This window comes from Cottoperca gobio, chromosome 23, assembly GCF_900634415.1.
Source record: "Cottoperca gobio chromosome 23, fCotGob3.1, whole genome shotgun sequence".
Taxonomy (NCBI): domain Eukaryota; kingdom Metazoa; phylum Chordata; class Actinopteri; order Perciformes; family Bovichtidae; genus Cottoperca; species Cottoperca gobio.
This window is the reverse complement of record NC_041377.1, coordinates 7,780,672-7,802,975: the sequence shown is the minus strand read 5'-3', so window position 1 is coordinate 7,802,975 and position 22,304 is coordinate 7,780,672. Positions and strand designations below refer to the sequence as shown.

The 22,304-nt window shown below is 39.1% G+C and overlaps 1 protein-coding gene across 1 annotated transcript in view; it reads right to left on the bottom strand.

Moving 5' to 3' along the window:
- The window catches only part of large1 (LARGE xylosyl- and glucuronyltransferase 1), a 74,930-nt gene that overhangs the window by 30,480 nt on the left and 22,146 nt on the right, over nt 1–22,304 (bottom strand). Inside the window, exons 3-6 of the mRNA XM_029462103.1 lie at nt 18,058–18,356; nt 15,161–15,243; nt 9,510–9,633; nt 9,090–9,261 (exon numbers count right to left, since the gene is read on the bottom strand). Of these exons, the coding sequence (XP_029317963.1) occupies nt 9,090–9,261; nt 9,510–9,633; nt 15,161–15,243; nt 18,058–18,356 (678 nt within the window). The remainder of the gene's footprint in view (nt 1–9,089; nt 9,262–9,509; nt 9,634–15,160; nt 15,244–18,057; nt 18,357–22,304) is intronic.

The window sequence follows — 22,304 nt, the reverse complement described above, 5'->3', positions numbered from 1 at the left end:
TCTGATACGTTTTGTATAAGTAAGTGATACGCTATCAATAGGTTTGACATACTTATAAAAATTTGTTGGATGTATTTGGACTCTGACAAATCTTGAGCTAATTTTCATATACGTTTCTGCCTTACGGTTAGGTTGAAATGAATTATCCACAACATGCGCATGCAGCTACTCAATTAAGATATGATTTGATTTTCTTCCTGCTGTATTTCTTTGTACATGATTAGATGCAGAATCAGTTTGAGCCATAGTATGAGGAGAACTAAGTCGCTGAGCAGGCGACCGCACTAACTTGAGCGTAGCGCAGATTTTACATCCCTCTAAAAGTGCAGTCAGTATTGGATGCTTGAAATAACATCATGGCTCATACCAAATGCAACTCAAGACTCCAAAGTCTCCAAACAACGTGATCTGAGAAAGGTTTATGTAAATGTCCTCTAACGCACTGGAAGGACAATTATGTTCATTTTAAAACAAAGAAGCACAGAGTTGTTTTCTACTCTAATCAACTATGTAACAGAAAAAGAAAATGGAGAAAAAGGTGATTGTCGTGTCAACGGCTTATCAATTCTTTAGGACAGAACTTTAACAAGCCAACAGAACTTTAATCAGGCATGCAAACTCATCTGGGGTGAAAAAAGTGACAAAGACTCAAACCCCCCTATGGGGGTGGGGGCATGATTTTTGTACCTGGCAAAGGCACCAATTTATGCATGGAAAGTCTAAAATAAAAAATGTATGCTACCTATTTCTCTCCTTACTGAACACAAACTTTTACTTATTTTACCTATCCACTATATTTTAGAATAAGATTAACACAAATATATGTACTTATTATCTTTATCAACTTTTGCATCTAAAGACTGTTTGAAAGCAGCGTGGATAAGGAGTTAGTCTCCGGTTTGTTTTTCCCTCGTCTGGGTGATGCCATTGAATGTTGGATTTGTTTCCATAGATTCACATACACAGATACGTGGAGCAATGCCGAGACATTGTCCTCATCTTTTACACAAGTCTCTCTCTGTTTTTGTTGTAGCTGACCGGGAAAGCGTCTTCCAGCTCCGCCTTTTCATTTGAGCTTGCCATAGTGTGAGCTTGTTGTGCTAACCACGGCATATTTTGCTAACGGGGTATGGCTAAGTTTGCAAGAGGAACTCACACTTGTGTTGGTTCCCCTTTACGGATCCCCTACCATCCTAGCGTCTGGTGTGGTATATACCTTACACCAGTGACTTCTTCGATGAAGTTAGTGGATATACAAATCAAAAATGGCCTGCATTTTTGGAACCCCTTTGTTGCCTTCTTCTTCCATATCCTTTCATCCCTCTCCTGGAGACTCACAAATAAAAAAAGGTATACAAATACCAAAAAGATACATAAAAAAAACAATTCGTCAAAAACAATTGTTGTCAATGTAGACGTGCGGAAGGCGCACTCAAAAGTGCACATGCGACGCAGTTATGCCAGGGCAGTAGACACTGTTGCGCCACATTCCCAAAGCTGCGCCTTTGCATAGTTCAACTTTTGGCCTGGAGCAACGTGCACCGCGTGCGTGCAATGCAAGTGCTCACATCACATGTGCATGTTAGTTGTAAGTGGGCAATAATGTGTCAGAGAACAGAAAGAGATGCAGAGCCTGATTATGATTGATTGTTTGGATAAAACATTGGCTTCCTCAGGAAATTAAGGCTTCTTTGCATTTGGAACTCTCAGACACGCTGCTTCAAGACCAGTGTTTACTATTCATTTTCTTATTTCCTCTCGAAGCAAGCAACTTTCAACCACATACAGTCTTTGCCAGTGGATGAAGTTTCCTCAATTGTCATTGACAACTGACATACGCCCCAAAACACAACTATGACTAATTAAGAGAATAAATACAACCCCTTTGCCCCTTGCGGCTTACTTTGCGCTCAGATGATGCACAGTTTAACTACCAAAAGTGGAGCTGAACACGCCCTTAATGCACATGCGCCATGCACTTTAGACCATGCGCTATAGATCGTTTAAACAGGGCCCTTGATGTTTCTGTTGGATTTCTGCTTTAATTAGCCAGTTTAACTGTTCTTTTGTAAAAATCATACCATTATGTTTTTGTGTCCAGAAAAAGCTTCAGCACACCATTTTGTTAATAGATACTTTGCAATGTCTTCTAGAGCTCACAATGCAAGGTAGGGGTTATTTCAAAGTGCACCGTAACACAAGTCAACACTTCCAAGACACATACAAAGTACTGTATGTAGAATATGCCTGGTGAAGACAAATGGACCTGGGCTCTATACACAACCCTTGAGAGATGTTTAAAAATGAATGAGGTGCAGATGCATTACAACACACCGTTAAATATCCTCATCACCTCTACATTAAACACCTGACCTCAACATGGCTGCCCTCTTCTGCTTGGTACACATCCTCGCAGGCCTCAAATTTGTCAAAGTGGCAAGGGTCATGGATTGTACTCCCTGGAGGACATGGCATTGGGGAATGAGGCTAAAATGAAACATGAGGTCTTGAGTTGAGCTCTAATTTCCCCGGGGCTTCACACCTAACCTCAGGATATATGCTGATTAGAATTGGAGTGTTAACCTTAATAAATTCCAGGCAGGCACCAGTAATTTCTGACAATGGATGGATAAATGGTGTACGTCACCATCTCTGAGTGGCCCTGGAGCCTTTTAGCAAGAACATACAATCAAGGGGTGAGTTGAGGAGAAGTAGCATCAACATTTCACCTTCCTGAGTACAGCCTGAATCATTTGGAGAACACAGGACTGCTGAAAGAAAAGCACTGTAGGCGAGCAGGAAAAATTATCCTTAAAATAGACATAGCAATTAATTGACTATGTGACCAAACTAGCTGTGAAACATGGGGTCCATTCTACCAATGATTACACTAGATTGGACTAACACTCCATGCATGCAGAGTTCTGTATAGGACCACATTTAACATCCTGAGAATAATGACAACCAATACTTGCATGTCACAGCCTTGATAAAAATCAGTGTCTGTTTTTTTTAAACTGTTTGCTATAGTCAAAACCTGTGTCCTGTGAGACGGATGACACAAAAGTCCTGACAAACTGATCAAAGTGACTAAATAAATTAAGATCAGAGTAAAATACTTGTAGAAATACAATGTAGTACATTGATTCCCAATCTTAAACACTAAATTCTCAAATAATTACATTTATTTACTTTAACTGCAGAGAGATCCATGGCTTTATTGGAAAAATAAGTATATTAGAGACAAGCAGTTACTTCGAATTTCCATGTTTTAAGGGTATATTTTATCACGATAACAAGCCTCCCTGCTTTCTTATCAGCTCCTCTTTTAATTTAGCGTCAATGCAAACTCAACACTTTTTCCATGTTTGTCTGTTGCCTTGATGAACTCAATACAAAGCACACTGCCACAGTCAAGTCATACCCACCACTCTGTTGTACTTATTTTCTCTTTGTAACACATTTTCTGTTTAAATTCACTAATTATTTCCAGGTGCTTTAATTGTGAATATTTGTTAAGCACAATTTAACTGTCACATTAGAGGCCTTCAATGTACTGAAATGACATAACCACTCCTCTTCCCAGTAAGTCACGCTCAAAAAAAATGTAATAGAACAGCAAATAGAATATATTAGTGAATGAGAACAGATAATGTCAGAGCAGCAGGGTGGTGAGTATGACTCACTGATATGCACATCATTTGTGCTGTGTAAATATCTATTTTTACTAAATTAACCATGTGAGCAATGATGTTTTTGACTTATTGTATACACATAGACAAGGACAATATATTGTTAGATTAAATATGAAAAGGGTGAGCATGTCTGTAGGTAAAGGATGAGCAGCTTATCCCAGTTATACAGTATTTCAGATGCTTTTAGATTCTTCTTTCAGATTGTTGGTCAATAAGAGCTGATGGGATGGTTCTTGAGTGACCAACAACTGAACCAACCTGAAGACGATTGATTCACTACTTAAGTCATTTACGATAAGAAGACCAGTAACTCTTCATTCATGAATATGCTAGAGAATTAGAAAGGTAAGAAGGTAAAGGGAAAATGATAGTTACCACATCTGCATAGCCACAAAGGCACGCCTGCGTGATATAAAAGTGTGTTCAAGGGATAGTCAGAGGTAATGAAACTCAGAACATTTACTAGCCTTCTGAGAGCTGCGGGATCGCCGGCAGCCCCGGCTGACTTTGTCTTTATAAGGTTGCAGCAGGATCATTTTTATAGTTAGAGTGACTGATATCATATGAATAGAAAAACCTAAGAAATCCATTGGCACCAATCATGTGTCGTGGAATTCAGCTGATACAAACTAAACCAAAGGCTGGTGAGAAGTAAATCTATTATACTGAAATAAAGTATAATTTAACTTGGTTAAAGAAGTGAGCTCTTTATTCCTGCAGGAATGGAACAACAAAACAGAGTGTCAAACGGTCTATTGTGACGTTCAAACAGTCCACAATGAAGTTCAAACAGTCTACCATGAAGTTCCAAGATCAGAGAATACAATTAGACTATATAGTCACCAAGTGGGTGGCTATGTTTACAGACAATCGGCTGTGCAACTACGCACGTCCAGTTGACACAAGAGATACAAGCCGAGACTTGATTGAGATTCAAGAATGTCAAGGTGACATGACCAGAGTGTACTCTGGACTCACTTGATGCAAGTAGGACAAATCTTAGATGAGCATAAAAAGAATAAGACAGTATATGACAAGATAAAAAATTACCATTACACATGTCATGCTAGCTTGTCATGAAGAAGGTTAATTATAATGTTAATAAAATAATATCCATATTCACAGGGATTACCTCTCACCTCAAGATATCTGAATGAAAATGGTTATATGGATACACATGAGTCTTTCGTTTACAGACATGTGCATTTCATGCTAATCCCATGTAGTGTCGGGGCAAAAACACATGCAGCTTTTTGCATGAAGTGCACATGTCTTTTTATTTGCCTATTCTAAAAATGGTGTATTTGAATGTTTCTGCATACTGGAGTCTTGGAATTGTATACATTGGCCATGACTGGAAATGTGAGACTTTTGTGGATTCAATGAGCCAAATTGTATTCGTGTTTGATGATGTTAGTCCCCATAGAAGCCATTTTATTGTAGTGAGACCATTTTTTGAAACGTGATCTTGCTGTATCAAATTAGCTATTGTGAACTCTAGGATAATCACAGCCTCGTGAAACTTTACAACTACAAACTAGAGACTGAGGGCATTCAGAGGATGTATGGCTTTCCTGGTATATTGACAATGAGAGTTTCCAGAACAGAAGTGCAGGTACCCAGCTTTGCCTCCCTAAAAAGACAACAATAGGTCTATTTGTGTCTCTCGGGGTTAGTGCTATGGGTTTTGGATAATTCTGTTGCAATATTGCTTTTATGAAAATTATGTCAAAACAGTTGAAATGAGAAGCTCAGGACTGGGTCTATGTTCTGATGAAATAGAGATTTTTTTAGAAACAATTCAATGAGGGAGGTACTTCCACCCACAAATATACTCAAGATATAAGACCAAGACCAAAAATAAATGTCTGTTTAAAAGCTTGCAGAGTGAATATAATCAAAACAGAAAGTTTGAGAGTGGGACGATAGAGACAAAGGATGAAGAAAAGCTGAAGAAGTGATGTTGTTACATGAAATAAGAAGCAAGTGAGGAGCAGCGAGAGAAGCTCCCAGCAGGAGGCTGCAACCCTGCAGCCCTATTACCTGAGCAGGAACGATCAAGACAGGCTGCCGACTGCAGGCTGGATAAGACTTCAATATTTGATTTACAGAGAATCCCACAGCCTCATAGAAACACACAGGTTACTTTTTAAAAGCAACTCAACTGTCACTGTTAATCGCTGTTAGAATTGCAATGTTAGAAATTCACACATATTTACAGGGAGCTGATGGCAGTAATAGTGAGACCACAGTGAACACAAGCACAGCAGAAAGGTTTAGTATAGAGTACGCTCATGATGCCAGATGGGATTCTGTTCTGTTTTTTTTTACCTCTACTACGGGAAAGAACACGGCCTTTAATAGAAAAAGGCTTATAAAGACAATCCTTTATTTCTAATTTATGTATGTCATATTTTAGTAAGAAGCCTCCCTGTTTTATGATCTACACCTGTTCTGTTCTCAATGCAAACTCAACACTTCTTCCATGTTCACTTATTTTCTTCCTGTTTCCAGTACAACAGCACAGTCATGTCATACTCAGCTGCTCTGAGTTTATCTTTTTAAAAACACAAATACTTTTACACTAACTAATTACCACACCAATCAATTTGCAGTTTGTTCTACTGTGGCTTTTTTGTTGTTGTTCCAGTGTTAAGTCATCAACAATAAAACTCCTATTGCACAGATATTTTACATTAAAAAGCTTTTCAGGAGCTCAAACTGCATAATCCTTTATTTGGGAGGATTTTAATGAGAAGCATTAGCAGGAAGTGGTGTTTTGTTGATTGTGGCTTACATTGCTAAAACAAAATGTAGAGGAGATTGGCATTAATGTACATAATATTTCTGTCAAAAAAAGAGAGAGAGAGCAGCTGTGTGGTAAATAATACATAACTGTACTACTGATGGAATTAGTCCTGTGAAAATATACACTATGCTGAATTTAAGAGGTGAACCATTATAGTACAAGTAATTCTGTCAACGATGTTATTACCTGACCTTTATCAGTTACTGCTTTGTATTAGTTAGTGCTGGTCACTATAATTTAAACTAGGCCACTGTTTAAACATCAGCTTTTATTCCAGTATTTACAGTAATGTCTACCAAAGACTTAGTCCCTACTGATTGCCTTCGCTAGGACAGTATATGGGTAAACTCCTCGTGGCTTACATGAGCTTGATAAAGTTTATGACCTGATACAATAAGAGCTGTGCTGGCTAAATCATGGCACTGTACCAGCCCTCCAAACCATTTTTTTTAAATAAGTAATGTAAAGAAAGCTAAAGCCTGAGAGTAACATTTATTGAATGTGTCTTATCTTGTCCTCTGTTGTGATGCTTTAAAGATAATGGGGCAAGACAGTTCAGCCAGACTGGACAGTAAAAAGAGTTGGTTGCAGAGGTGCTGCATTGGAGTCAACTGCTAATTAAGATTGATCCAAACTCTTTCTGGCTGTGCTGCACTATTGGACAGCACTACCTTTAAATCATTGAAGTGACTCACCACCGCCTCCTCCTTCCCTCCTCCTGCCTACATGTCCTCCTCAATATTTACGCTCTCCTCCTATCCCTACCTCCCAGGGATACTCACAGGACTTTGTGTCCTGTCGCCTCCACACTTCTTGCAGGTCCTCTCTCATACTATTAAGTTCTGATTATATTCAAACAAGTGCTTGTCTGACAGCCTCTGAAACCCCATTTCCAATGGCCGAATCGGGTGGGGCTGCGTCCAACAATATGTGTAGGGGTTATGCTTGAGCAGAACTAGTTTGGTAGACATGTTGTCTGACCATGTTGGAAGGCATAAGTGTTAATAGATGTTTCTATCAACCACATTGGAAGGCGGAGTGAAAATCTAGCTGTCATAGAGAGAGGTGAGAGTAATATATAACAGCGAACAATTTCAGACAGTCTTACCTGGAAGCCATTTTTTAATGTTGCCCTTAGTTGTTCAAAGGAAAACTGAGAGAAATAACAAATGAAAAGATGAACTTGAGACTACAGTTCAGTTCCCTGGATCCTTTATCACCTCCACAGAGCTAGCCAATCACAGCGTGAAGTGGGTGTGAATGAGGGATTGTCTGATTTGGAAAGTTAAAGAAATTGTCGAGGCACGGCCCTCCCTAATTTGACATGTGAAAACGTGTGGATGGTGGGTGGTTTCCAAAGATGCTCCAACATCCAACAAGCAGTTCTGATGTAGCATGCTGGCAGCTTAACTTTTCCTAAATGGACAATCATGTCCACTTCATGCATTGGCCAGGTCTGCAGAGGTGCAGTAGCCAGGGTATCATCTTCTCTCTGCACTCTTTAAAACATTTTTTCAAGCAATTACTTTCATTGACAGCGCAGACACTGTAGTTTATGAAAATATAGAGAGCTACTCCTTCAGGCTTATCACAGGAGCACCACCTGTGTAACGCACAGCTGATTCCAACAATGTATTGATTCAACAAGTAAAATCCTACATGGTGAGTCATGGTGGTAATTTTCTCCACAAGAGTGATGAATCAGCCATTCTTGAGAACATGTGGGGGGGGAAAAGATTACTAAAGATCGACAGGCCCACAGCTGCAATGACAGACATTTAGTCTGTACTGCTGTCACAAGGCAGTGATGGGGAAGTTAATTAAAAAACTACAAGGCTGCAACTAACAATGATATTGATTATTCGATGCATTTCCAACAAAATAGAATCCTTCTTTGGTCTCCTTCAACTATACAATTTGAAATGCAAAAAATCCTAAATGCCATGGGTTTAAGAGCTCAATAACAATCTATGCTGTTTCAAAAGCTTTCTAGAAGATAAAACTTAGGTTTAATAGGAAACAGTGAAGCCTGTCATTTTCTTAAGGCCCTGTCACACAGTGGCGTATGGCAGAAACGTATGCTGGCGCATATGAAAATTAGCATATACAACGTATATGAACGTATACAGAGACTATTGATAGCGTATCGTGTACTTATACAAAACGTATCAGAGCGAATGGCCAACGTATTCGACGAATGCCCAACAGATGCATAGCGCATTCCCAGCGTATTCCTTCGCCGTATGGCGGAAACGTATGCTGGTGTATACGGAATATCGGCAATACGCTGGTGTACGTTGTTGAATGCTGAGGCCGTGAAACGTTTTTGAACATGCCTCACGGCCTCAATATGTTGGCCATTCGCTTTGTATAAGTACGTGATACGCTATCAATAGGCTCTGTATACGTTCATATACGTTGTATATGCCAGCATAGGTTTCTGCCATACGCCCCTAGCGCACAGAATGAGCATCATCGGTTTCAAGACAAAATACTACAAAGTACCATACTGGTCAAACCGTTGGTAAAATATTCATGTACATACAGTGAAATTTCATGGAGTTCGAAAATAGAAGTTGAATTACCTTTGAACTTGTGGAAGACAGCCCAGAGTTCAGCAATATCAGTTGCAAAGGTGATGTCTGTGTCCAGGACGATGACTCTCTGCAAGTCGGATGGCAGCGTCTTAGTGAGCACCAGCTTCATCAGGCCGTAGATTCCAGAGTAATGTTTGTTGGGGATCCATGACACCTCAGACTGACACACCAAACCAAAGCAGGGTTGGGATCATTTGCTGTTCAATTTACTGAATTTAAGAAAATGTGTAGTTTATATAAACAGCATCCTTAATAGATGGTTAACAGAGCTAAAGTATCCAAAGTATTAAAGATAGTTGCAGTCAGATCATTAAGCACTACATGATAGCAGGTGAAGTTGAATGTAGGTCTGAGTATTTCTGAGGGAAGATGGGAGTTAGTGAGGTGAAGAGGAGTTGTGTTCTTCACCTTCAGTTCATCTGCATCGTAGAAGTCGACCCTGACGGCAGGGACCATCCAGGTATGGAACAGAGAGGACAGAATCTGCTGAGCAATGGAGTCTGTGATGAAATGGAAATGGAGTGGGTTCCGCCTGTGGACACACACACAAACACACACACATACCCAAACATGAATGAGCTCCATGTTCTTTTACAGAAACATTCTGATTAAAATTGATTAACTTCAGCATGTTTAGACAGGGAGTTATTTACAACAAAAGGGGCAATCTGTCTATTCCATAAAGTTGGAAAGAATTGTATAAAGTAGGTTTGAACAATGTTGCGACTTGACTGGAAAGGAAAAACAACATGAGAAACAACATCAACCTTCTCAGGGACTGTAGATAAGATGTTTGCCTTTTTACCATATTGACATTGTTTCCAGACATTTTTTACCACTGTTAAATCAATGAACAAAGTAAAGTAACTATCAAACCAGAAATGTCCATACATTTGTCAATATTAGGCTATATCCATCGACGGTGTTGTCATTTTGCATCATTAAATGTTACTGAACACACATTAATATCTGTGTTTCAACAGGAATATCTACATTGTACATCAGAATTTAAATATATTAATTTACTGATACTTAAAAACTTCAGCAACTTGAGCAACCCAATAGGAAGATACATTCCTTTTTTTCGACCTTAGATCGGACGGTGTAGCGGGTAGACAGAAAACAAGGGAAGAGAGGAAGAGAGGTACGATGTGCAACACAGGTCCTCAGATGAAAAAGAACAGTGTACGTTGCAGTATCTCGGATAAAGGATACATCTAGTGATATTCTATATTTTCCTACTAACAACAAATCCCATGTGCAGAGCCAAACCAACCATGAACGTGTCCAATACTTACAATTATTGTGTGTGTATCCAAATTGCGATGCATCATATTCCCCTGTGCCATAGAGCTCTATTGTCCAAAAACTACACACTGTAGTTTATTTGGACTCAATCCCACATATACTGTCCTGCTGCCACCAATTGTGGATTAATCCACTGCTGAAAATAGTCCCCGACAAATGTGCAAATTCCTTCTGTTTGAGTAACGTTTCCTGAATACTACCAATTATGAGCCTTTTTTGAAAATAATTAAAACTATATATCTGTGATATGTTTTAAAAGATGTGCATCTTCAGTAGGAACCACTAGGCTTGGAGCTAGGAGTCACAAACGGTGTAGGGAAGTCAAAAAGTATTGAGATATGGACTAAGACATTGCTGGTTTTGTTTTTTTCATGGAATGCATTAATAAGAAAAATAATATAGAATAGTGCAAGCCTTTTCCTTTGCAAGAGTACTGCAGTTATTTAATATGGTACACAACTGAGATATGCTGACTTGTAGTCTCGATTGTGGGTAAATCACCAAAAATACTAGAGTCTATATTTCCGTCAATATAACTTTATAACATCTTGCCTCTTATACCAGCATATGTCCAGTGGGTAGCACAGGCCTTCTGTTAAATAATTCTCCGACTTGACAAAGCTCCTTCACAGCCTCAGATGACATAATACAAATTCTTATATACTTCTCAAACAAGAATTAACAATTGAGAATTTTAGCTTATTTTGTTAAAGGATAAGGGGTCTTGCAGGAGAACATTTACATTCCTCAAAATATGGAAATAAAAAAAAGGTACTGTTCCAAAACTCCGGTATCATATTGACCTTGTACTGAAAATTATATTGAAACAAGCACCAGTCTTGTACAATTGAAGGAGTGTCCCTTTAAGATAACAATAATGATGGCCACACACATATTCCAATCTTTTCAAGAATATATTCTCAATGAATACACCACGTGCCCATGATATTTTCACAGGAGCTTTAGGACCAAACCCTAACCTACAATTCCATCTGCACATGTAGAGCACGTGATAGTTGAACATTCACAACAACAAGCAAGTAATAGCTGTTTGATTAGAGAACGTTAACTCAACTTCAACTATATAGTTTGGGAATGAGTGCATCCTTGAGGCTGGTAAAACTGACACAGCACAGTGAAGGAGTTGATTCATCAGACAAGACACCCAAAGCTTCATCCAGAGAAGCATGTACACTCTGTATTTTACAGCTCACACGCATAGAAGAGGGGGAGTGTGCAACATAGGTATTCAGGACTTCCAAATCAGGTCAAGAAATAGTGACACTGAGCTGAGGATGTGAGCACCCTCGGGTGTCTTGTGCTGAATGACTTTGGGAATGAATGTGTCAGCTGCACTTTCTCAATAAGTACTGGGGGCTGGGAGCTGTCAAAATGCATCGGAACTATGATTCTATAGAAGCTGTCAGCGACAGCAGTGCAAATAGAAAGAGTCTTTACATGCTCTGGACAAACAGCAACAAGCCTATCACTGGATGCTTGGGAGTATGCCAATACGGAAGCAAATATATCAAGTCCATCCTGACTATCAGAGCTGTGCCCATGATAATCTAATCATATAATCTTAATAATGCAATATTGTTATCTTGTTCCTGTAAAGACTTTCAGAGCAGACACAGATACCGATTCATTGTGCTCTCCTCTTCTCAGTGAAGGGTTGTTCTGAACCTAAGCTCTCACCACCATGTAAAGAGGAAGTCACTTCCAATATATGTGGATTAGGGATGGACCGATTGATCCAATTTTTTCCCTTCCAATACTGATTCTAATACCCAAAGTCAGGACTGTTGAGAGTTTGTTTCAGTTTTAGATTGACAAATGGTTCTCATTTGTTTTAGCAGCTTTGTCTCTTTGTAGTATATTTGTGTCTCTTTATATTAGTCTGATTACCATTCCAACCAGAAACGTTAACAGTCACTTTATACAGAGCAGAGGCTCTGGTCCAGGTGCCTAAGGGTTTTAGGGGGCCTATGCCCAGTTGGCCCATTGAGTAAATCGATCCATGTTCCACACCACAGTTAAAAAGGCCTTAATTACAGGTTTCTGCATTTAATCACCTAACCACTTCAGTTGTGCATGGTTCCATCTTTTTCCTTAGAAAAAACAAAACTAACCTCCTTCGTAGTTGTTAAAAGGTTGTTGTCGAGGAGATGGAATGTCAGTCCTCCTTTCTGAGCCATTCTCTTTTACTGCACTTTGTAAATGGATGTAATAGATTTTGTTATATCTTTAACAGTCCATTTGTCTCGGAGTAGCATGGTCAGCACATGCAGGTATTGATGAATTAGTTCCAGCAGTAGCTTTACAGACTAACATTTTGTCACCTTAGCAAATACACTGAACTGAACAGAAAACGAGGTTTCCGCTGTGACAATCACATAATAGAATTAAAAAAAGAAACTATTTATTTTGTGGATCAGTCCCATTTAGTGAATACATGATGTGCTTAAGGTCAGAATCAATGCCAATGCAGTATATCACATTGGTGCATCCCTATGGCGTAGATCAGTGGCTTTCCCTGAAACCTACAGTAGGATCTGTTTAGTCAGGGGATGTTTGGTGTGGTTTATATGAACTTACATACCATTTTCAGTCTTGCATTTTAGTGTGGAAGGGGAAACCAGAGGACTCGGATAATATCCGTTTATGATTGTTAACCTTGACATACATGGCCATGTACTTCCCCATAGCAGCATAATTTAAAATAAGCTCTTTCTGTAATGACTTGTGTATTATGTTGCTGATCGCATTATTGAGGCTTTAGCATTAATATCCATTGTGGAGTATCTGGCCTATGTCCGCGTAACTTAACCATACAATAAGTTGCAGTTATAATGTCTACTACTACTTCCACTTTTGCTTCTGATAGAATAGTTATTTTTCATGCATCCACAAAAAGGAATAAATACACAGGTCATTAAAAGCTTTTATACAGACACCTGATGCTGTCGTTTTTCTGGTAATGACAGTTTCGGATTATCCCAACAGGACATGTACAGCTGCTGTTGGAAAGATCAGAATGATGAGAGGCCCGGCCATGTGACTGAATACAGCAGAAAGGGGCTATTTTCAGGTGGGAAAGTATCAGTCACAGTGAGAGCGATTCTACAGGGCTCTCCATCACTGAGCCAAGATATGAACTGGTGGCAAATATTTGATTTACAGTGTAGGTTAAACAACATATAGCTGCTGGGAATTACCTGACATTATAGTACAGTAACTATGCCATATATAATTTCATTCTTTTTCACAGGGAATGTATAGCATATTCAACATTCCATCACAAATCGACACTATAGGGAAGAAATACAACGGGAGATTATTTGATAAAAGCTGCAGGTCAGTTTATCACAGGTCCAGGTGGTGTTTGACAATCAATGTCCCATCCCATCCTTTCAATCATTCAGCAGAATGCCCCACACAAGATGACGGTCCAACAGGCTGACCTCTCAGGCATCTGTCCACTCACATATTTGTCACTCAGCAGCAAAACAGTGAGCCAACATTTAAACATCCCCTTGGATTAAACAGGGCCTGTCGTATTAGCTTTGCTGCTGGTGACCAGTAATCCACAAAAAATCATCATCAACTATCATCTGATGAATCAGGGGGGTATCTGTAAACTCTGCCCTGCATGAGGAGTTCTTTAGGTAGGGGTCATACTTCCTTCTTTAGATTGCTTTACACTTTGAGCACTATATTGTATACCTAATCTTGGAAGAACAGCTATGCTCTTCTAGCTAGCATTTCATCCGACTGTACTGCAAGTTTTCTAATACGTTATCATCAATTCACTTTTTGAAATGCACGCTGTTGGTGCTCCACTTCTTTTACTTCCAGCTTCAGGACTTTTGTTCGTATTTGTTTCTCTTTTAGCTTTGGCTGCCTGCAACCATCGATGTGCGGACTGGATTATTTGACATGTTCATGAGGGCAGATCTGAATTTTTACAGAGCAACATGATTTCTAAGCAGATATATGGATATCTGGGACAATAAACATCACCGGGGGGGTAAACTCAGCTGATTCTAGTAGTAACTGCATGGCATTTGTGTTTTCTGATTAGAATGAATTGGGACTCTGAGAAACAGATGTGTGAGTTTCAAAGAGTCATGCAATATATTCACAATAAACATTAGCATTTTTATGAATAAACACAACAGTGGTTAAACCCCCATGTTGCTTTCAGATAGCATATGTTTAACCTGACGTTATTCTACATTATTTCATTCAACAATAAAACATTTAAAACAATAAAAAGTGACCGCCTGTCTTAAGTATCTCTGCACATAAATAATAATAAAATGAATGACACAGTCTAAAGATGTGTCCATCAGCAATAGTGAAAGCTTTTTAGCAGTATAAAATGTAAATATCATTGCACTCATGATTAATTCACCTGCAACTCGAGAGCTGACTGATTACTAATCGATCCTCCATCTCCAACGCAAAATAAACCATTCATTATTCATAGGATTAATGGCACCCAATGAACTCCAAGTAAAGTTTCACACGATTTAACAGGTAAGTGCTCGTATGTCAACACACACACACACACACACACACACACACACACACACACACACACACACACACACACACACACACACACACACACACACACTTTTTTATGTTGCTAATTACAGTTCTATAAATGATATGAATATCATTTCTAAGAGTCCTGGTTGGTGTAAGAAGGGTAAAAAGGTAAAAAAAAAAGCTCATTGCTGTACCTGTGGAAAAGGATGGATTTAACCAGTGTCACCACGTCTCGACTGGCGTTGTAACCTGCACATACGATGGCCACGTGGATCGTCTGGATGGATTATAAGGAATAGATAGAAAAGAAGTTAGAAAAGCGAGAAAATCTTTCTGCACAGGGAAGAAAACACAACTACAGATTTGAGTTTGATGAGAATAATTAATAAAAACATGTCATTTGTAGATATAAAGCATTATTTTACTTAAAACACTGAGAACAGTGTTTATAGCAAATCATACAGTAGAACATTCATTACCTTATATCAAAGTATCATGGGAAGAATTCTGATCAACAATAGTAATACTAAGTGAACTGCTAATGGGCTGTCACACATTCTTCAGTATAAGATGCTCTGTGAAGTCGAACTATTACGATGCCAAAACATTTTAGTCCACAATCCATTTCTGTCTAGCTTATTGAGCATTAAAGAAATCCCTCTCTTGGGATATTCTTTCAGCGTTATGCACTTTAATTTCAAAGGTTTAAAAAGGAAAACTTTATCAAAAAGGGCTTAAAACCTAATTCTTGTTTTAACAATTCACTTGAAACCAAAAGGGACTCTACCAGAAGTGTCCATTGTAACAGTTCATTGCAGTACAAAACTGAGCATGCACTATGGAATGTACACATCTGAACCATATGTAGCTCTGCAGGATCTAATGACCCTTCACACAGTTATAACAACCACTTTGTTAATAGTTTTAATCTTCATCCATTTTTAAATAATTGGTTTATAGCCCGACATTGTGGGCATCCCCTCAGACAGAATGAACACCCATTTTTCTGTAATTTATGGACATTTATTTGCGATGAACATAGAGATAATTACACCCTAGAAAGTGTAAATCATCTTGAAAGACAAAGCCAGATGCTACACTTCCTATAATGCTACTTACTAATTGTATTTCATTAGACCTTTACTGCACAAATCTTTCAAACTCCATTGAACGCCTGTTGCACCTGTCCCCGGTAAATTGCATAATCCTGACCCAACATTTTCAGTGGACATGAACTTTGGGTGCACCTAAATGATGTGCTAGTGCATTTAAATGAAACCAATGTAAACATTCTGGAGCCCTGAGATGGGAGAAGCTAAGAGTTGATTATATTGCTTATCTGATCCGCCTTCAGTATCATGCTCCGGAGGTTGTTGTGGTTGTATGTAGCTCCAGAGGAAGACTGTGGAGATGATGGCAGCACTTTTTCAGCTCTGATTAGTGTCTACAGTTTTTGCGTGAAACATTAATTAAATAAAAATGTTTTCTTCAGATGATTCTCCTAATAAGACGCTAGGTTTTGCACATTCCTCATTCCCATTATAAACCAAAGTCTCTCTAGGTATATACAGATTTGTATATAAGTAACTGTATATATATATATTCATTAATTTGATTTTGTTCTTATTAAAATGTGTTTTTGTTCTGTGTGTAGAATGAAGCGGCTACAACTTATATTTCATTGGACAACCCTGTGTTGTAAAATAAATGACAAATACATTGACCTTCTAACCTTGTGTGATGATTCAAAGATAAAATCAGCACACGCAGCAAAAATGGAAATGTACTAACATAAACATAACAAAATAGTTATATTATAGAATACATTTAGCAAAAAGTTCTAACATTATTAATCTTGTCAATATCAAGAAATATAACTATAGGTCATTACATTATTAATAATACACCCTAGATAATATAAATATATATGCATGCATACTTTCAGCATTTACTTTCCTTTAGCTGATTTTTAACGTAACCCAAGGTTGTGACTTCTCCCTCACAACCTTGGGTTATGGCTCCAATTTTAGCTCTCCCTGATTCCAGATGTCAAAAACTCCATGTGCATTTTCTTTCCCCCTCTCAGACCTTCTACAGTTATCTCCTTGCAGGGGTGAGGGAGGCCTGGCTAACCCGGGCTATCCCTCCAAATGGTCATGTTCAAGCACTGCTGGAAGGGAGCTACAGTCAGACTGCCCTCTCTTTTTCTCCTTTTCCACCCTGATGGATCTCTGCTTTCCCTGCAGTTGGCTGGCTTTTGAACAGTGCCTGGCTCTAACCAATAACTGTGAGTGAGTGACAGTATATGGGGGGGGGGGGGGGGGGAAGTAGAAGGTGGTGATAAGAAACCATCTGAAAGCATATCCTCTCTTAGAGCACTACATGCACACATCGCAGAGCTGCAAGTGAGAAAGCACAAGGTGTGTGTGTTGGAGGACTGTCAGCTCTAAACTTCCTGTTATTTTATGGTGCATTCTTAATGCAATACAATATATATATATATATATATATATATATATATATATATATATATAAACTTGTGTTCCAGACACACTGTATCCAATGTTGTGTAGGTCGTACTATAGAATTATTTATTGCTTGTGTGTAGTGAATAATACAGAAGATAAGGAACTGAAAACAGGGAATTTCAATTGTATTAAGGGCTGAATACAATTACATTAATTGTTTAATTATGACAATTGCTGTGTAAACCCATGAGCTTCATAGTCCTGAACCAATATCCTGAATCTATACCAGTACAACTGACTATCTGTAAGTCTATTCTAGTCATCCAGACTCCCACTGAGGTGGTGTGGTGTGGTGCTGTGAGGTACTATCAGTGTGGGGATCAGATCATGGCTGTGTTAAAGCGCTCACATTATCCAGCCTTCTGACAGTGAGCCATATCCCAAAAGTAAACCAACACCATCACGGCTGAGGATTAGGCTAATAGGAGGCTAAAGCCAAGCTTTAATAAGGTCTCACAGTGTGCTAATGGTTCCTGGAAAACATCTTCAAGGTCATATAGAAATGGAAGTGGTGTGTTACTGATGAAACTAAAAACTGCTATGATACATTAGACATATCTCACCTCACACTTATCCACCACTGGCTGCTGAACACAGTCTGAGCTGTTTCCCACTGCAGCAGCTTTCTGGCCCTCATTGTCGCCGGTGCCCTCCTCTGAATGAGTTCGGCTTTGGTTGCCACGGTGACCACCGTTTGGAAGGCGTGCAGACGGGCTCCTGGGTGGCCGGCTCAGCTCCCGGCGCAGTGCCCGGTTCTCTTCCTCCACTGCCCTGACCCTCAGCTCTAAGGCCTGCCGCTCGCCTGCTCCGCCCACCGGCGTTGATGATTGGGTTTCCAATGGAGACAAGGGGAGGGGCTTCACTGTGGGGCAGGAAGAGGGAAAAACTGATTTATCATGGGGATGTTTAACATTGTTAAAAAATGTGTAGGCAATATTGATAAACATATTTGCAAGATATGAAATGTCATGGTGTAGATTTTTTTTCTGGAAAATTAAAACATTACAAACTAAGATCTGATATTCTCACAAATTATCTAACAAAACCAGCCATGCAATTACCCCAACACAAGCTCAGAAAGACCCTAATAAGAACTTCTCTAAAATCTAACAATTATTTATCGTTTTTATAACTGTTGAATTCAAATTTTCTTTTTACTTTCAGTATGTACTACAGCTGCTCTTACAACGTACGTACCGTTTCATGCAGTATGCACACCATTTGGACAAATTACTAATTCATTACAATGAGTCTTGAACTTGACCCTCTTGCTCATGTATCCCCTGTGCAAAGGATTGTGGGTCAGAATAGCCATGAAAAGCATACTGCAAAATGTGACTGGATGCAGTAGGATTTCCTGGTATTTTTGGCATACTATGTATTGGGAAATACTAAATCTTTTTCGGGCATAATAAATAGTATGGTAGTATGAGTATTAGAACGCACAGCTGGTATGTTGTCGGCCACAAACAGCAGTTTGTCCTTTAGTAATTATGAAGTTTTCAATGCACTTTCAGGTTTCCAATCAGGATCCTTATCTCCCGAGTCTTACTGCTCTTTTTTTTTTTAATCTCTTCTTGCATTATCCATATATCAAGATACCAACATTATGGAAGGCAGTTCAGGTCATTCGACAGCTTAAAAGGTGAATCCACTAACATGAATAATTATTGTCCAATATCTAAAATCTCCCCTTGCAAATATCCTTGAAACTCTGGTTGACAGGCAACTATCAACCCATCATGCTTATATAGACTAGGATTGTACTTTCCAGCCACAGCATTAATCACTGCATTTGACTTAAATTTAAACATACGTTTGAGTATCTTGAGTGCCGAACAACCTGTGAACAAACTGTGAAGAAGACAACCCAGTCCAGCCATCACCACAGAGTGGTCAAGCCCTATAGGGGACTGTCAACAAAAGGTGAATATGGTAAATATGGAAATAGTTCATTGGGCAACATTACTGTTTCTTCAGCGGTTTTTAATGGTCAAAGTACTTAGATTTTCATTGGCTTTCTCTATTAATGACGAATCCACCATAAATAAGTTGGATTACATTTTAGGAGTGATGAGAAGAGGAGTACACAGATATCGTTCAATCAATACTGTCAGCACAGCAGAGCAGTCCGCACTCTGCCAATCTAATCCAAGTCAGTAGCAATTTCCTCTGCTCTTCTCTGACGGCTTCAAAGATGAACAAGCATCCCTGAATCTTATAGAGAGGCAAAGAGCTCTCTCTCTCTCTCTCTCTCTCTCTCTCTCTCTCTCTCTCTCTCTCTCTCTCTCTCTCTCTCTCTCTCTCTCTCTCTCTCTCTCTCTCTCTCTCTCTCTCTCTCTCTCTCTCTCTCTCTCTCTCTCTCTCTCTCTCTCTCGGGGGGGGGGGCTTGGTTGAAGTTCATTAAATAATACAATAAGTTCTCCTTTCACAATCTCACTGGGGAAAACAACCTTGGGAAACTCTACATATTACAGTATAGCAGGAACCCAGAGGCATTATAGCTCAAATTACATGTATCGATCAGTGTTGGGAAACAGATTGCTTTCCAGTATGATACCATCTGTTATCTAAGTCAACTACCTGTTGCGCTCACCCAACTGGGAGGTTTCTTGGTCCCCCTTTGACTCAGGCTGTCAGATAAACATTCCTGTACTGAACAGGCCTACAGAGAATGTGCCAATAAATTCCATCCCATGTATAATTTGTACTTTTCCTTTTTTTAAGTGTAAAGATGGTTAATGATGTCGGGAATTAATTAAAGTAATGTTGCAAACATTCTCATTGGTCTTGGCTTGGTTTGTTCTCTAACGAAGTGTGCTAATGAATTCACTAATTCATTTCCTTTACATTTATTTTCCCTTGTGGCCATAAATATATTAAGGTAGTCAGTATGGGTCCTTTCATGGAGGGCCACTAAGTCATCTCCCAGAGAACCAAAGCACCTTCTGGACTCCATTTTGTCCAAGCTGTAATTAATTTGCAGAGCGGATTTGCTGGACCTAATCCCCCTGAATTGGCCATTTGTTTGTGCTGCTCAGAGATTGCATATGGCATTTCCAGGGCAGCAGATGCACCTGGTCTTTTATGCAGCCAAGCCAATTAATTTGGCTTTTAGGTATGTGTCATGAAGCTCGTCGTATACATGGAAACAGTTACTCAGTACACATCAATCAAATGTTACCAGTAGTGAAGCAATATGTTAGCAATATAAGTTAGGAATCATTAGATATTTACCGAAATATTTCGTCCCAACTCAATGTTGATATTTTAAACGACATACATCTGGATATGGAATTGTTTCCTTATTCTTAAAAACTTGATTTAGCAAAGTATCTAGAAGCAGCAACTGTCAGATAAATGTAGGGGAGTAAAAAAATAACAACTGTCTCAAAAAACACACAGGACAGGACTGTGTTGTATTGTACATGAGCACTTGCCTAAGTGTACTTAGTTACTCATGTTTCCTAGCTCTTGTAGATGATCAACTGACCTCTCATTCAGCTAACAGAGACACTTGTGGCACTTGCTGAGTGATTCATGACTGTTTGGATGCCATGTTCCCAGTGCATCCATGTATGTCAGATCTAATCATCATTAGCTGTAAAGCACCATCCTCTCCCTACTGCTCTCAGGCCAATAACTGCTGGGCGGTGGAAACTCATCTGTCATGCGATGGCATCTGTTCACTTGCAGACAGCTTGAAAGACCGCCGCACAAGTACAACAGCCAGCCGCCATTTTGTCTCATCGTTTGGATAAGGCGGATGGACGTTAATTGCATCGAGAAATACCATTTCCTGTTAACCACAACATGTCCTAACCCTAACCCTAGTTTGGAGCCAAAGGAAAATAGCATTTTCCAGATGACCCCAGAAGAACTTTGTTTCAAGTATATGCTTTAGTCTTAATTCAAGTAAAAAAATAAAACAGTAGGAACTATTGCAATCAAAATGTAAACTATGCATTACATTATTGTATCATGCTGTTATCCTGCAGCAGGTTGCATCTTCTGAGGTATGTTTATGATCATATAGATGTTTACCATCTGATAAAATGGTTGTTGAGAGTTGGACTGGGCAAACATTTTATCCTTCTAAGGAGACATCTGTGAGATCACAAAAATACCTTTGAAGCTACAATCAGCTGCTGCCGCTGGAGAACAGGTAAATACTGTTGGATTCCCGTAAGGCTTCTGTAGGGAACTCTATGTAGATAATGGAGTAATGTACAGAAACTGGGCTAAATTGAAGAAAGATATTTTGTATGATTGTATGACTGATTATCTTGACTGATCAGACACATTTAATACATCAAAACCTAAATGACCTTTTCATAGAGTTTATTGTCAGCTCCCTGCATATTCACGAGAAGAATGTAAATAAATGACTTGGAGCTTTCAGTCACTTCCTGAGTAAGCATATTTAGTCTAAACTACTTTATCCCGCTTGAAAACCCCCCCCCATAAAAATGCTTTAGTAGGACCTCAGATTATTTACATCCTAGCTGAAACCTGAGAAATCATAAAGTACCGTTAAAGAGTTTCATTGTTTTCAATCTACTCCATCAAATAGGGTTTAAAATCTGGTGAAGGTTAGGACTTTCAGCTATAGGGCGTTGCTCCTATACAAACCAACCATTAGGGCCAAACAGCTAAATGTTTTTAACTGACGTCAAACATCTGACCTCAATCCAACTGATCATATGTTTCACTTGTTGAAGACCAGTCTGAAGGCAAACTGAGGATTTGTGATTAAATATTAAATATGGTGACTTCATTTAAATTCAGACCCCTATAATCCCTCTAATTA